This window comes from Phaethon lepturus, unplaced genomic scaffold, assembly GCF_000687285.1.
Source record: "Phaethon lepturus isolate BGI_N335 unplaced genomic scaffold, ASM68728v1 scaffold7783, whole genome shotgun sequence".
Lineage (NCBI taxonomy): Eukaryota > Metazoa > Chordata > Aves > Phaethontiformes > Phaethontidae > Phaethon > Phaethon lepturus.
Genome location: NW_010528310.1, coordinates 1 through 15,952, shown reverse-complemented (window position 1 = coordinate 15,952; position 15,952 = coordinate 1). Strand labels below are relative to the sequence as shown.

The 15,952-nt window shown below is 40.3% G+C and overlaps 1 protein-coding gene across 1 annotated transcript; it reads right to left on the bottom strand.

Moving 5' to 3' along the window:
* Positions 1 to 12,477: 12,477 nt before the first annotated feature.
* Positions 12,478 to 15,704, bottom strand: LOC104615417 (nischarin-like; the record flags this gene model as incomplete). The annotated part of the gene is made up of 3 exons (XM_010283637.1): positions 12,478 to 13,226; positions 14,459 to 14,624; positions 15,576 to 15,704. Coding segments are annotated over 3 exons (920 nt in total), but the record flags the coding sequence as incomplete, so codon positions are not given.
* Positions 15,705 to 15,952: the final 248 nt, after the last annotated feature.

Here is a 15,952-nt window from a genome sequence, read left to right as displayed (position 1 = left end):
GCCAAGGCACCCGTTATGTCAAAGACTCCCTTCCTTGCATTATAAACAGCTCAAAACCAATCTGAGATCCACCAAATCCACCTGTTCATGCTCTGTGAGCACCAGCTTTAATAATTTTATCCAGCAGGACAGAGAACAGCTTTGCTGTTCCTTATGTTTCCACCCCACTGGCACACAGCGCAGTCAGAGGAGATTTCTCCTTTTTCATAGGAGAAATTGATTTTCTATCAGCACGTTATCAACGTTTTCTCATCCCAAATCCAAAACATAGCCTCATGCTATCTTCTATGAAGAAAATTAACTCTATCCTGGCTGAAACCAGGACATAGCTTTACTTCTAGGCATCAGGAGTTGGCTGTAAGATACAGTTGGGCCATTAAATGCGTTCTCTGTCATGGTGGTGGCAGAAGGAAACATTACTCAGACATTATTCCATTTTGCTTCTCTTTCCTTCATCAGTGTGGCTTCATTTCTAAATGAAGATGGACAGGGGCAGAGGAGAAGGGCTGTCACTTCTCCCTGTTGGCATCTTTAATTACTTGCAGGCAGAAGGACAGTTATTGTGGAATCCTCCCTATCCTACCTTCCTGGGACACTTCATGAGTTTAGGCAGCTTTCCAGTAAGATCTTCCCCTTTTTATAAGGAAATACGCTTGTGTCAGCAGAAACAGGCGGCAGGAAAGAGGAAGAAAACAGCTGTGTGGAAAATAATAAAAAAAAATATTTCCCTTCTTATTTGAGTGACAGAACTGATGAAGCAGTAATTTTCTGGAGCGTTTTGTTTATTAGGAAAGCAGAAGAGGGAATCAAGGGACATAAATGCAACAGTTTGGATACTCAAAAGTTTGGAGAGGATGAAAGATAGACAGGAGTTTGAGTCAGAGCTGGTTCCTGGGGCACAGCCTCATGGGAAACAACGATGCACTGCTCCCTTGGGCTCATCTGTGAGCGCTGTTTCTAAGTTTGAAGACACTGGAGAGGAAGCAGCGAGAAGGAATGTCTGCCCGTGATGCAGCAATGCTCCCTGACGGGCTGAGAGTCAGCGAGGTACACAGTGGCTACGCCAGAGAAAGGGGGTGAAAACAGTCCCTGTTCTGATTAGATGATGTTGTGAGCCTGGACTGTATCACACTTAGGGTACAATGCAACAGAAAAGGAAGACTGGTGCTCTCAAACAGCTCCAAAATTAAAGGAGGCTTTTAAAGCAGAAGACATCTAGCTGTGGCTGAAAGAAGAGAAGAGCCAGGGTGCCTCTGTCCACACTGAGCTCTGTCCTGCCAAGGCTGGACTGTGCTCTCTCCCTGCACTCAAACACATGCACGTGCATGAGCAGCCACAGCCCTCTGTGCTTAGCTGAGACATATCTGAGCTTCTGGATGCTGCAGTGTTTTCTTCCCTCCTCTCACTCTTAACACAGATGTCCCTTACTTCTCAAGCGCTCATGTTCCTCTTATTCTACCTCAAGAGAATAAGCTGGGGAGGTTTTTTTAAGGGCTAATTTCATTCCCCTCATTTTCACCCTTTTATCTTTTCATCCCAAACTGTAACACAAACCCTTCTACATGGCAAAACCTCAAGGAAGAAAGAAAAACACATTTGGACGTCAGTGTTTGGCTCCAACAATCCTGGGAGCCAGTTCTGGAAACAGTCATTATCTAATGAATCACCAAGTTTCCAGTGCATTTGCCCTTTACAAAACAGGGCTGTAGACACATGCTTGAGCCGTTATAGTCATGTATCTCCCCAAGAAGTTCTCAGTAACACTTTAGCTGAACAGATCAGAGGCTCCTGGACACACAAGCCCTTCACATTTGTCCAAGACAGACACTTTTCATCACGATAATGAATAATCAAGCTCAGAGATCACATAACACAAGATTTACTGTTGCCCTAGGTGTTTCCCACCATCTCAGCTGCAAAGCACTGGAGGCATAGGGATGCAGAGAGCACTCCCCTCATCTTCCACCTGCCTCCATTCCTCCTCCAGCACAGCCTGGGACTGGCCTCCTCCCAGCAGAAAAACCCTCATGGTCTTCACACCTGCTGCATCTTCCCCAGCCCCTACCAAGAAGCATACAAAATACAAATCAGGCTAACAGATTTGCTGTCATGTTTTAGCCATCAAATCAGAGTCCTAAGGTAACATCACTGAAAAAAAGCTAGCACAAAATCTTTTTTTCTCTTGATGGCCCCTGCAAGGCTCCTACAAGCCAATGGAGGCCTCGTGGAATCTCAGCACTTCTACTGCAATCAAATCCAATGGTCATCCTAAACTATTGGAGAAGATTTTCTTAGACCTTTTTCCTTACCTCCCATTATATCCTTTCAAATCTTTCTTCTCTTTCACCAAAAAGAGGGAACCTTTTGGGTAAAAAACTCTAAAATGGGGTTATTTTTCCTGGATTAAATAAACTGCTCCAGAGGTGATTCAAAACGTTTCACTTCTCTGTGAGTGGGTACTCATTACCTGATATTTTAACTGTTTCACACCAAGCCAGATACCTCAGTGATTATAGAAATCAACACAGTGTCTCAAAGTCAAGAGAACAAAATTTCCACTTACATCAGCTGAAGATGTGACCCCATGTCTCTGAATGCATCACTATACTGGAACCCACCTGCCTGGAACCCATGCCTCCAGACAAAAAACACCAGTAGAGACACTTCTTCAAACCATGTTTGTCTACAAGTCACCTTAATTAACCTACAAGCCGAAAGTTCCATGAGGTTCTTACCTTATTTGTATGCTTGTTAGTAATTTCTGGCCCTTTTATGAAAGTGTCTATACGAAAGCTTCTACCCAAAGTGCTGACACTGAAGCATCTTTTCAGTGCTCTGGATTTTTCTAAATTAAGTCTTTCAGACTCACAGGCACCTTCCTTAGCACAGGTCTGTCCACTCCCCACAAGGCCCCTCTTTGTCATTGAAGACAAGACAACCCTTCCATAGCTCAGATCCCCAAGGAATAAGATTTCCGAATGCCCCACACAGCTTCTGACTTTGTAGGCCAGTTCATTCCTCCCAACAGCAGGACACAAGAAGGGTGATGGCAGGAGACAAAATAGTCTGAATTAGTGTGAATTCTAGCCTATGGAAAATGGGATGCCTCACCACAGAGCCTAGAGAACAGATCTACAAAGGCATCATACATTCTTCCAGATGCTGCTGCTAAACACAAGAATGAAGATAAAGGAATCGAAAGAAAATCAACAAAATTGAAACAAATTCAAAACAAAATGGAAAATACCTCACACTCCTCCCTGGGGAGCTGGTGCAAAATGTACTTGAAACAAAGGTATTTACCCTGTTCCAAAGCAACAATTTGATGAGATTTTTAAATTTTTTAGATAAAATTCTCCTGGGAAACTTATCAACCTGTCCTGCCAGATGCTAAACTACCATCACGTGTACTGAAAATAGCAGAAGACAAAGATGCCAAGTATATTCCTTTCATAGTGCTTTTGCATTCAGTGCTGAACATAAATACAAATTTAATCTGATCTAAAAATCAAGCAGCTCCCTTCAACCTTATTTTTAGTTCCTCAGTTTAAACTAGAGACATACCCATACTTACAGACCTAAAGTTTAACTAGGTATGTTATTCTGCACCTAACTAAATGTAAATGAAAAAAGGAGGTTTGGGGAGGACTATTTCATAACATGCAACTCTCCAAATATGAAGAACTGTTCAATGAACATTTAAACAAAGACTCACAGACTTACCTTCTGACTCTGGCAGTCAGCTGTGGGAACGAAGCATGCTGCTAAGAAGAAAAACAGCAATCCAGGAGGATGCATTTTCATGCTTTTACAGCCAGGACCCTTTCCACAAAAGGGGTGGTGATAGAGGCTGCAATTTCTGTAAGATAAGACTGCCTACTAAGAATCAGATCCAAGACAAACCAGAGGTTAAAAGTGAACACGGAGAGAACATTTTCACACTGTGCTCTTTGGCTGCAAAGCCTTCAGAAGTGGACCTGCTACTTCTAGCACTAGTTCTGAATCAATACCACCTTTTTCTTTCTTTCTATTCTTTTTTTAAATGCATAAGCAGAACTCCTTAGTAAAAGGTTTACTCAAAACGGGAACATCTACGGATTTCCTCTTACATATCAGTTCAAAACAGAAGGAAGGAAATCCTTAGTTTTCAACTAATTGGAATGAGAAGAGGTTAACTGTATGCTTAACTGACGGCAAATCCAATGGGCAAACTTAAATACCGTGAATTCATGAAGGGTAAGTTAATTTCCTTTTAACACTGATGTTAATATGTCTACACCACCTCAAACAGAAGGTAGACCTGACCATTGCCTATCCCAAAGTATGTGTGAACAAAGCAATGTGAGTGACATGCTGCACTTCAGAGCAATAATGTAAGCATATCCTATCAATCAATTAAGCATTCTGGGTAGGCTTTACCATTTATTTAAAATATTTGAGTTTCTCAGCAAGAAAAGGATCACATTTTGCAGGTGTTACGGCAGCAGTGGCAAAATACATCATTTTCCAAACACGGCTGACAGCTTGATGAATGCAAGGAGAACTTCCATAGCACTCAGAATAGGAAAATCCCAAAATGGGATTAAAAAAATACATGCTAGTCTGAAGTATGGTCTGCAATTTAATGTCTCCTTTTGAACATTACAAACAACCAAGAATTGATTATCGACAGATTTTACATGGACTTTGCCTCCCTATGCTGCCAAGAGAACCCACTGTACTGAGCAGTCTAAAGACCGTTTCTGTTAGTAACAAATTCTACTAAGCAATGAGGGGTATTTTCATTTTTAAGCCATTAATAGTAGATGAAGGCCCCTAAATGAAACCAGGATAGGAAGCTACTCTTGTGTTTACATAAATAATTTCGAGTACTAATCTTTTTTTGCCCCCTGCATACACACAAAGATACACATGCTAACATATTTAAGAATATAACACATATAAGAACTGCTGTACTTACTAGTGCCGTTAATTGTGCTTTACCTCTTCCTCCATCCTACAGAGAGAGCCAGCATGATGAACAGCCAGCACTATTATATATCCTGCACTAACAGGAAGCAGATAAGGCACACAACCATCCACTGCGACCCATGTGAGAACTACCAGCCCACAGCTCAATGTGACGACTCAGCCCACTTGTCCTGTTCCAGGACAACTGCAGCCCTGGGACCATCGCTGCCCAACAGTTGGCCACTCTGGCAAGGTCAGAGGGTTTGTTCACACAGCTCTGGAAACCATTTGGCACCCTGCAGATCTGCAAAATGAAGCAGAGGCAATATAGCTCAGACCAGTTCTGGTGGGATGGCAAAGTCACACATGGACAGTGGATACATTCTTGTAGAGGGAGACGTTAGTATGGAAGCTGTACAGCGCTTTCTTTACCTGCAGTCATGCTACTACACTGGCCATGTAAACAGAAGAATGAGGCTGCTCCTCTGCTCCATGCTGTTAGACATACACAGCTAAAACAGGCAACCTAGAAGGATGTTGAGTGCTTGTTGGTGGTCTTCTCAGAGCTGGCTATATGACATAGGGATTAAGTTGCCAGTGCTGGACATCCAGATAACCAATAAGCTTTTAAGATGAAAATAGCTTACCCTGAAGCACTTGAAGAGGCATAGGCATCTTTTAATGAATCTTCAGACTGTTTTCTAAATGGGTCAACACTGAAAAATGGTACAGGGGAAAAAGGACACACAGACTGATTCCAAGGCTTTCTACTGCTGCTTGTCATCAATGTATCTGACCTACTCCAAGGAAACTAGGAAGGGAAGGGAGAGAAAGGCTTGGTGAAATTCCTGTCTGAACTAAATAAATCCGATTCACAGTAACATCAAAAATTTCACGGCCAGCTTCCTTATCTGACCATACCTCATTTGAAGGCAAGCAATACACCAGCAACATACAGGCTAAAATGGCAAACACTGCGTAGTGCCATTGTACAGTAGCAGGGCATAAACCGAAAAATCAAAAGGTCATCTGTCATCAGATGCTGCTTTCCTGATGAAGCAGCACAGGCAGCATGTTTCAGCCACTGCATATGAAGTGCTCTGAGGGAACGGAAACTTACTTTGCTGATCACTGCTGCTGGATCTGGAGCACCAAAATCTGCATCAACTTTGGATCTGCATGATTCTGGGAATAAGTAAGAACGTGAACTACCAACCACCTTCAAATTAACGGGTGGCCAAGAGACATTAATAATGCTCAGTGCACAGTGGAAAGAAGCCAATGTGCTCACAGTGGCAGTGCAGTTGGCAAGTATCACCAAAGATGGCAACACCAGCATGGAAACAGCACGGGGAGAAAAACCGGGCAAAATAAACACGAATTACTGCTCCACTTACACTGTTCCTGCTCTCTTCTGATAGATGGATTCCTCCTAGGCAGATAGGTGGATTTTCTCATGGATGACATCAATAAAAAGCTTATGCCTTAGAGGCAAAATGCATTGGATCAATTTTTTGATTCCACTGTTTTGCCCAACACCCTCCAAAACTATCAATAAATTAAAAAAAAATAACAGTTCCCTCACTCATTTCTATATGAGACCAGCTCACATACATAGGCATCTGCACAAAGCATTTCAATTCCCCAAAGTCCCACAAAGCAAGATCCTGAGATCTGTCAGAGCACTCAACATCTGATTGCTTCTAAACTGTCCAGAATTTACAAAAGAAATACCCAGCAGTGCATTAAGAATGAAGCCACAGAACTTGCTATGTCACTAACAATTAAAGGATTACGTGAGACAGGAAAACTGGGGAAAAAAAACAAACCTTCATCAAAGGGAAAATTTATAGGCAAGACAAATTGTAAGGATCTGATGACAGCGTGCAACTGGCCCTGCGCAGGCAGGGCAGAAGGGCTTCATTCACACCCTAGTCAATGTTTGACTGAAAAAGGATTGTGCAAATCCAGTTTTAAAACATACAGTAGAAGTTGTCAACTGTCTACCTGTGTGTTTATCTGTGAGGTTTAGCACATGGGCTTTTGTTTGTTTTGGAAAGCACAGAGCTTGACTTAAGAGTTAAGTGTCTCCTGCCCACACAGCAGAAGACAGCTGGTTTAGCAGTTGAAGTCATAGATGTGGGTCTCGAAAGCATCACCTTCAACTTCTGGCCTTGACACAGACTTCTACAAAACACTAATAATTTACCTTGTAGTCTCAGTCTCGCAAATCATCAGCAGATTGTTGGCAAGCAGCAGTGCTCATGATTTTTTTCCTCACCGAGTCTTTTTGCTTTATGTATTAATGAAAGGGTCCTCTAAAGTAACTTATGTAAAACCCGGCATTTTTTCTGTGAACACATTAACATTCAGAGTTGAGAAACTGCTGGTGAAAACTACTCAACCTGTCCCATGGGAAAAAAAAAGTCACCTGGGTAAAGGCAAAGGATAGAGCTACAAACCTTTCCAGCCTCCCTGCCTATGTCACACGCTGCATTTTAAAATGCTGGGTCACCAGCCCTTCTCTGTGAAGTGCGTGCAGCCCTGGCTCGCTTGGGCAATTTCCTGCTATTGAAATCTTTTGTTTAAGCAATCTTTACAGAAATTACTGAGCCAAGACAAATGACTTACCATCCAGTCTACCTTGCCACAGCTTGGTGGGAGCTGACCATTTAGTTACATCCAAAGAGAGAAACAGATTCTCATTCCACTTTTCTGGGAAAGAACATAGAAGTCTCTTTGCTCTGCATTATAAGTGTGCGAGAAGGCTGTGAGCCTGAAGAGGTACTAGCAAAGGATTAAGCAGATCAGGCCAGAAGTTCTTGTGTGTAGGAAGAGGGCCAGCTGTACCATATTTACTGAACACAGCCGAGGCTCTTGGTGCAGAGGCTAGGACACAATCCTACTTTTTGGGTTTTTTTCTGTTGGCAAGTTGGAACAGGAATTTTAAAGTTTGCTGATAACAGCAAAAAACAACCCCCAGAACAACAGACGGGTCACAGAGCAAATAGGAGTCTGTTTATCTCTCTCTCTCACACATGCAATGGTCCAATTCCAAGCAGACAGGTAGAGTTGCCTGAGCACAATGTTGTTGTGCGATTCAGGAGGAAATTATCGCAGCTGCTCACATCCTGTTAGTTCAAAACTTAGAAAGGCAGCAGTACAAATGTCAGTACATAAATGCTGTAAGTCCTGGCCTATTTATTGTTGTTGACTCCCAGTTCCTTTACATATGCTCCTGCAGTGAAAGCCAGCTACATAGTCCCATCTCTTGGTTTCACTTTTGTACCTTCCCCATCTATTAAGCAGTGCTCTGGGACTGTACTGAGAGGGTCAGGCACTAAATTCCCCACAGATATTCCATATGAATCAGATGTCTGAACAAACAGGCTGAACTACTCAAACTCTGCACCTTCTCACATCAGCATGACTGAAGAGGCAGTGTGTTCTCCCACGGTGATGCTGGTTATCCCTCCTGTAGTTATCTATAAGGGATAGGAAAGGCCTATAATGTGCTCGACTAAAGCTAGAGCCAACAGTTTGCCAAGGATTGCACTGAAGTGCCTGCCTGAGAACAGCATGATGGAGATGAGAGTCAGGATGCCCCTGTCTCAGCATTTTCAACAACTTTAGAGATGCTGCAAGTTCTCATCCTCCCTTCTCAGAGACCTTAAGGTCTGAAGCACAACAGCTCAGTGCTCAGCTTCCCACCTCTGGCCATTACTCTTCATGTATCTGTTCAAGTGGTTTTTTTCCAGTGTTGACCATAGTCTTTCTTTAGCACCTTGTTGGTGTAACGAATTTCATATCCCCCCTTTTTCCACATTAATTTTTAGCTTTCCAAATTACTAAATGCCCTTCCTTATCAGGTAGGCAGCAGGAAACAGGAAGTTGTAGTCTGTCTGCTCTGAACCACAACTTCATGCTTTTCCTCATGCTGCTGCTTCTCCACCTAAGATTTGGTATGTTTGAAGATTTAATACCAGGCAAAGTAAACTTTTTGATCAGACACATTCAAGAAAGAAGCAGCAGCATTCTGTGTCACTTCAATTTACTTATTTTTAAAAAAGAAACTCCTTATCTAAGCTGACAAGAACAGGAAGACAAGTCAAAGGGGCTGATGTAACTACATCGCTGTTCAGTATGTCTACAGCCAGGCAGATCAGTGCTGTAAAAGCAGCATGGGAATGACACGGGACAGACAGGATGCAGGTCACGTTGTCATTTCTTCTTGCAAAGAAAACATGGTTTAGCTCAAGTCAGCACCTCATTTACTTTCCTTCCTAATGAGATTCATTTATAATTTTTCAATTGTAATACAAGGGAAGTTTTAAAACCTTTGGACAGATCCTCAACAGATGTCACTGAACATAATTTCATGGGCCTTCCACACATCTGCATCAGCTGCAAAGCCAGACTATAGAAGTCTAAGACGGTTTAGGAGATACTTTCCTGAAGAAGTTCTCCCCACTTGCCTACACATGCACCTAGTCTTAAGTTTAGCTACTTGGATATTGCCTTAATGTAGAACAAGGGTTGGAAACCGTGAAAGATTTGAGTATAAAGGATTAATAAGAAACACGCATGCAGGGCTTCATAGCACTCTTGCAAAAAGAGAAGAAGAAATCAAGACTGCTTTATGTGACCACAATCACTTAAAGATACTTCATTTCACACAACTTTCTGTAGAAATTGGGGAAAGATCAGAAAAATCTTTATGAAATGAAACAATCAGTCAATTCACAAAGTTCAAGATGAAGGATTGTGCAGTTTCAAGGAAAATTCATTTAAATAAATCCCTACATTTAGAACCAAAAGATTACATTAGAATTAAACAAAAACAGGCTGGTGCTGAGGAATGGCAGTAAATAAAATTTTTCAGCTTAATATTACACTTAAATGAACAGAAATTTGTACACAAAGCACTAACTCCAGCAGGTTTTAACACATGCAGAAGAGCAGGGGCTCAGATATGTGGTGGCAGAAGAGAGCTGGTTGGGTTGTGAGTTTTCCCAGGTAAAAATGAAAGAGCTAAAATGTCAGGGAAGACACTTTACTTTGCATAGCCCATGCTTTAGCTGACAGAGTATGAAAGATTATTTATTTTAAAAATGCCCTGAAAATAAGCAATTCAGATAGCACCATAAATGAGGTACATACTGCAGTATTTCTTGATTCTTCCATTAAGTATCTAATGAATTATTGAACATTTTGTTCATCTTAAAATGTGATTGGTGTTTATCAAGATACCAAGGGGGAATTGTACCCATTTCCTGAATTAATAATCTAATCCAAAGGGAGAGTTTTAATGTTTTAAACAGCTGTGGACTTGAGAATGTCAAGTTTAATCACATCTGTGTTCTTGCTGCACTAAAATCCAAAGAGACCTCAATTGCTCAAACAATGTAACAAGCAGGGGATTATCCTTGCTTATTCTAATAGATGATTCTATGAAACACACTAGTGTATTAAAATACATTTGAACAGTTGTGTTTGACAAAGAAAACAAAACTCAGGTCTATCTCATGCAGAAGGCATCCCCCAGGACAGGCCTTACAAATAAGATGGGAACAAGGTTGACTTAGAGAAACAATGACAAGTATAACCCCTAGTATGAAAGGCAGAGATATCTAGTCATGTTGGCTGAAATCCTAGGCAGCTCCAAAGGACTCATTACATATTCCCTCCACTTAAACCATAAACCATATTGTAAACATCCTGTTCATCTGGTAAATTCTCAGACATTTGCAAATCAGACTATTTGAGTTGCCACAGGCTACTCTTAAGTGTTACCTATAACAATTAAAAATTAGCAATTAAAAGTTACTTCAGAAAGAACTAATGAAGACCTAAGCTGTTAAATTATATTATCCCTAGGATTTTTATTTTAGAATTTTTACCTAATGACAATTAAGCTTAAATGAACATAAGTATCCTTGAGATTTCAGGGAATAGAAGGCATCCGGAGTACAGGAAAAAATTCAGTTTTCCCCAAGAGTCTACAGTACCTACCTTAATTGTTCAGTTTGGTCTAAGCTTGAGAGGGGGCTACATTTCCTCTGCTAAACTGTCAACAGAGCAGCACTCAAGTAATGCTCCTCACCTCTGGTTACTTCGGGAACTCCACTGCATCCTGCAATACCATTTGACTTTTGCTGCCTGCCTGTGTGTCATCCTCGCACTGACTGCAACACTGCAGGCATCTGGAGTGCAAAGAGCACAGCCAAGCTCCCCATCAGCGTGGAAAAATACTCCACGGAACCACCAAATTCCCAGTGCCACTGTGGACTTGCCATTCTTGGAGAAAAAAAAAATCAGAACTTGTTTGGACCAGGCCCTGAGCATTCTATTTGAAGTTTGCCCTGTTTTGAGCTTGACTAATGGACATCCAGAGGTTTCTTCCAAACTAAATTTTCCTATGTGTTTAAGGGGCATCAGTTTTAAGCAGCATCAGCTGGCGCATATGTATAAAAACAGTCCTTCCCTTCTTAATTCCAGTGGATACAGAACAGTCTTTTCCAAAGTCTCAGTATTTGTCTTCACAATAGTGAGTAGGGATTTTACTGTCATGAGCAAGGCTAAAACTTGTTGGGCATGGTAGTATTCAAGTTAAAGATGACAGCTTAGAAAGCAAGCTAGTATCTGATGGAGAAGTAAAAGGACTTGAAATTAATCCTCCTTAAACTGCATTTAGAAGCTGCAGATCCTCAGTTTCCATGACAGCTCTATTTCTGGACCCGTACAAGCTTGCTATAGTAGAATAAACTATTTTCTTCTTTCATCTTGCTGCATATTCCATACTTTACAACACACACTAGGAACATAATATGTGCTGCCATAACTGCCATATGGTATCCTGCAAACGAATAAAGACAAGGCCAAAAGAAAACTGTCAAATTACACTTTATTTGTATTGACAAAATAGGCAAAAAGAAAGACTTTGTGTTCAGAGATACAAATTCATTATTTGCTGACAAAATGCTCATATACCTTTGGTTGGGTATTTCCACTTTCAAGACAATACTGAGTGGATCTTTAGCAGGCAATTCTTTATCCTAAGGTAAGGAAAAAGAATGCCCATGAAACTAATTTCATATGAAAATTTGTCACCTGTTTGTGGCTTAAATTTTCCTGCTAAGTTCACAATTGGCAGCAAATAATTACATTTGGCCTCAAAGAAAAACCATAGTAAACCTAAGATCATTAAATAGTAAGCATTAGCAGCATACCCAAAATACTTCTCATACAAAGAACATTGCACTTGAACGTACACAAGCATTTACCCTTATTTACACGTTAGAATTTGTAAAGAACAGCAAGACTGATATATACAGAAAAACAGCAGAAACCTTAACAGTCCTAGGCGACAGCATATCTAGTGTTGACTCCTTAATTTTTCCATACAGTTTCCCAGGATGTCTCATGATTTTTTTCACTATATACTATTGCATAAAAAATAGACTTTACAGGAAGTTCAGTCCCCAGTTAACACTTCAGAATATTTCTAAGTACTATTAAATGTTCACTGCACTAGGGAGCAAGGGAGTCCAGGTCAGCTCCTTATTAAAAAACAGAACTTGACAGGTGCTACCTATTTAAACACTGTGCTTTACCTTGTCATAGACACTGAAATCACTTAGCTGTGCAGTAATTACCCAGTGAGTTCCAATGGCAGTTCCCTACCACACAGGATCTCCCACTGTCTTGCAAGCAATGAAATTAATTTCTCCCTGCTTTCCGCACTTGGGATAAAGATGTACCACTGGATCTCTCTTCTCCTGATGCCTTCTTGTTTAGCATTTCCCTTTGGGGCACTATCAGTTTCTCCAAAGTGATCCAGTGTTAAATTCTGCATCAGATCCTGATTCTGAACATCGTCAAACACAAATGTAAGGGCCTGTGGATATGTCTGGTAACCCATAAGTACTCTGTCTAAATCCCGGATTCGTCTTCCATCTGCAAGCTGATACTTATCTCTCTTTGGTGGTTCCTTAGCAAATTCAGGTAGTGGGTAACTGATATAATCTTCATCAAAGAGGAACAAATCAGAGCTAGTTAATATAAGTGTTTTAGGTTGAAGCGAGCTAGTGTTTTGGGCAGATCCTTCGACATGATTTACTTGAAATGCCAACACATACAAAAGGATGTTGAGGGACTGAAGATTAGTCAAATCATCCATTTTCTCCGCCACTAGAAAAGCAAGGTCCCCAATTTCCTCTTCATTTGGATAAATAAACTTTACTCTGCTAGAGTGAATCAGTTCATAATTCTCCATTCTCCCTGCAAGAAACATACGTTACTGTACTTCCATTTAGTACCAAACAATACTTTCTTAATGCATTAGGAGAAACAACAACCTTTGACAGCTGCAGCTGCAAGAACTCAAGTTTTGTATCTATTCATATATGCTTTCACCTATCTAGAATACTGGAATAATTTCATTTGGATTGCAGATCTCTACTGGAGTTTTATTCCATTACCAACATACTTTCTGCAAATTTCTAACCACATAACTAGTTCAGGGTGATGGCAGAAGAGGTAGAGGGAAATACAGCTGGATCCTCCTATCAGAGGTTATCCAACTCCATACTAGCTGACCTCCCCCGCCTCCTTCCCACTCCCCAGTTCTAAACTCACTGAAAGTATTATCACATCACTGAATACAAACAAAACCCCTGCTTCTTTTAAGCAGAGAGAAAAGGCAGAAATTTAAACAAAGACAGATGGCTCTACATGAATTGCTTTTATATCCCTACTCAATGAGCACATTCCTCTGCTCCATCCTACATTCAGGAGGTGACACGGCAATCCCTTACTCCCTATTAGTTAAGTACTGAAAAACAATGTAGCAAAGCTTGAAAGAAGCATGCCTGCTTTTTCCCACACATAAATCAATTTGTCTAATACAAGATATGACTTCCCATCAAACCTTGCACTTTCTGGGCTTACACAGTTTCTCCTCAAAAAACAGTAACAGCCATTCTTCAGGAAAATGCCATTTTATTTTGTGCCTTCAACTGGCTTCAGAATTCTAAGCAAAAAAAAGTTTCATCCAATATTGGAATTGAACCCAACACCTTAAAAAAAGGCTAGTTTTCACTTCACTACATTCTCACAGAATGACAGGATTCTTTTATTTGACCAAACAAGGAAAAACATAACCTTCAGACTTTGTTACCTTCACTGTTCTTTGATGACTTACAAGACTTTATAGGTTAGGCTGAAACTTGCAGTGGAAGCTACACTAGTACACACCCCAAAATACCGTATAGGAAGTGCCATTTTCTGCTGGACTCAAGAAGCCATCACTAACTTCACATTTGCAAGACTATTTAACAATTCTGTTCAGAGAAGGCACATGTAAGATAATGGAAGTCAGGGAGTTTGGTTAAAGTTTCAAATAGGAAACAACTGATGCATAAGTTTCCCTCAAAAAGTTTTAATCAGCATACTTTAGATGATGCCGTAAGTATGATGTCTAAATAACTCAACACGTAGAAAAGACCACTTACCTGTGTTTTTACTCCCAAATTCAGAGTAGAAGTCTTTATCTACTGGTTCAGGTGAAGGTGTGCGTGCAAGCAATGATAGAACTGCCATAAGCTGCTGTATGAAGGTGTGAGTGTTGTAACTGTCTCTTGTCAGGCAGGTGACTATATGGTCTGCAGAGTGCCCTGAACAGAAGACAGATTATAAAACTATTCACACATCTGTATGTGGCAGTATCATAATTTCTTCAACCAACATGCAACCATCACCAAAAAAAGATTTCTCGCAAGTATTATTTCTCCTGAAAACGTGCATCATTATTCAGAAAGCATTCAAATACTTGGAAAAGAATAATAGAATCCTTACAAATCCCTCAAAAAATGAAGAATATAATTTCTCTTGCTTTAAAATATGATGTACACTTATGATTTAATTGTTTGACAGGTTCAACCTTACAGGTTGAACTTCAACTCTACAGGTTCAACCTTACCTTATCATTACAATTTATCTTACAGAAAAAACTGCTCTCAGTTTCCTTTGTGAACTTGTTATATGTCAGGTCACTTTAATTTCCACAAGTGAGATTCCCCCACATTGAGGTCCCAACACAATGAGAAGACATTTTAGAACACAGGAATATATGGGCCACAGGTAGTGGGACTCCGAGGCAAAGCATCAGCCCAGAAACTTAAATTAATGGAAATAACATGGATAAAGTTGACAACATTACCTTTTGTAAGCTTTAAGGCCTCATTTTCTATCCAAAAAGTCAACCATCACCTACACATTTTGCAACATGGGCAGTACCTTGATCTTACTCTTTATTGCAAGCCAAAGCCTCAGAACAAAAGTCTTTAGATTTCCCTTTGACATGTCGTTAAGACAGGAGAATTTTTAAAAGCACTTGTGGGATATTAAGCTTCCCAGCTACCTCAATTAGAAGATGTTGCAAGACAGTATTATCAGCCTACTGGTTCAGCACCACCAGTGTTACATTAACTTAATTTCTTTTAAGAAAAAGAAGCAACAAAATAATATACTCTTCCATCTCTCTAATAAAATACAAGACACGAATCCACCTATGACAAGACTAAAAAGACAAAATAGAACTGGAAAAATGCACAAGATGTACTAACCAGTAATTCGGAAGTATTGGTCAAATAGGCCAACATTTACTGACTGCAGATCATTAAGTTTTAGCACAAAGCAGCAAGAGAGGTGGAAAGAGCTATTTTCACAATCTGAGTTTTCTTTGTTCCAAAAATCTGTTGAAAAAGGATACACAAAAAAGTAAAAAGAAAAAAAGAATTATTATTTTTATTTCCATAAGCATAATTTTTATATGCAAAACTTACACCTCTATCACACAAAAGAAGAAATTTGGAAGAAGGGGGGAGTAGTTGCTAATAATTTCTCAAGCAAAAAAATACAACCAGATCTCCTTGTTAGTAGCGTTTCTTGAAGTAGCAGCCACATCTCAGATTTAAATCACAGAATCACTAAGGTTGGAAAG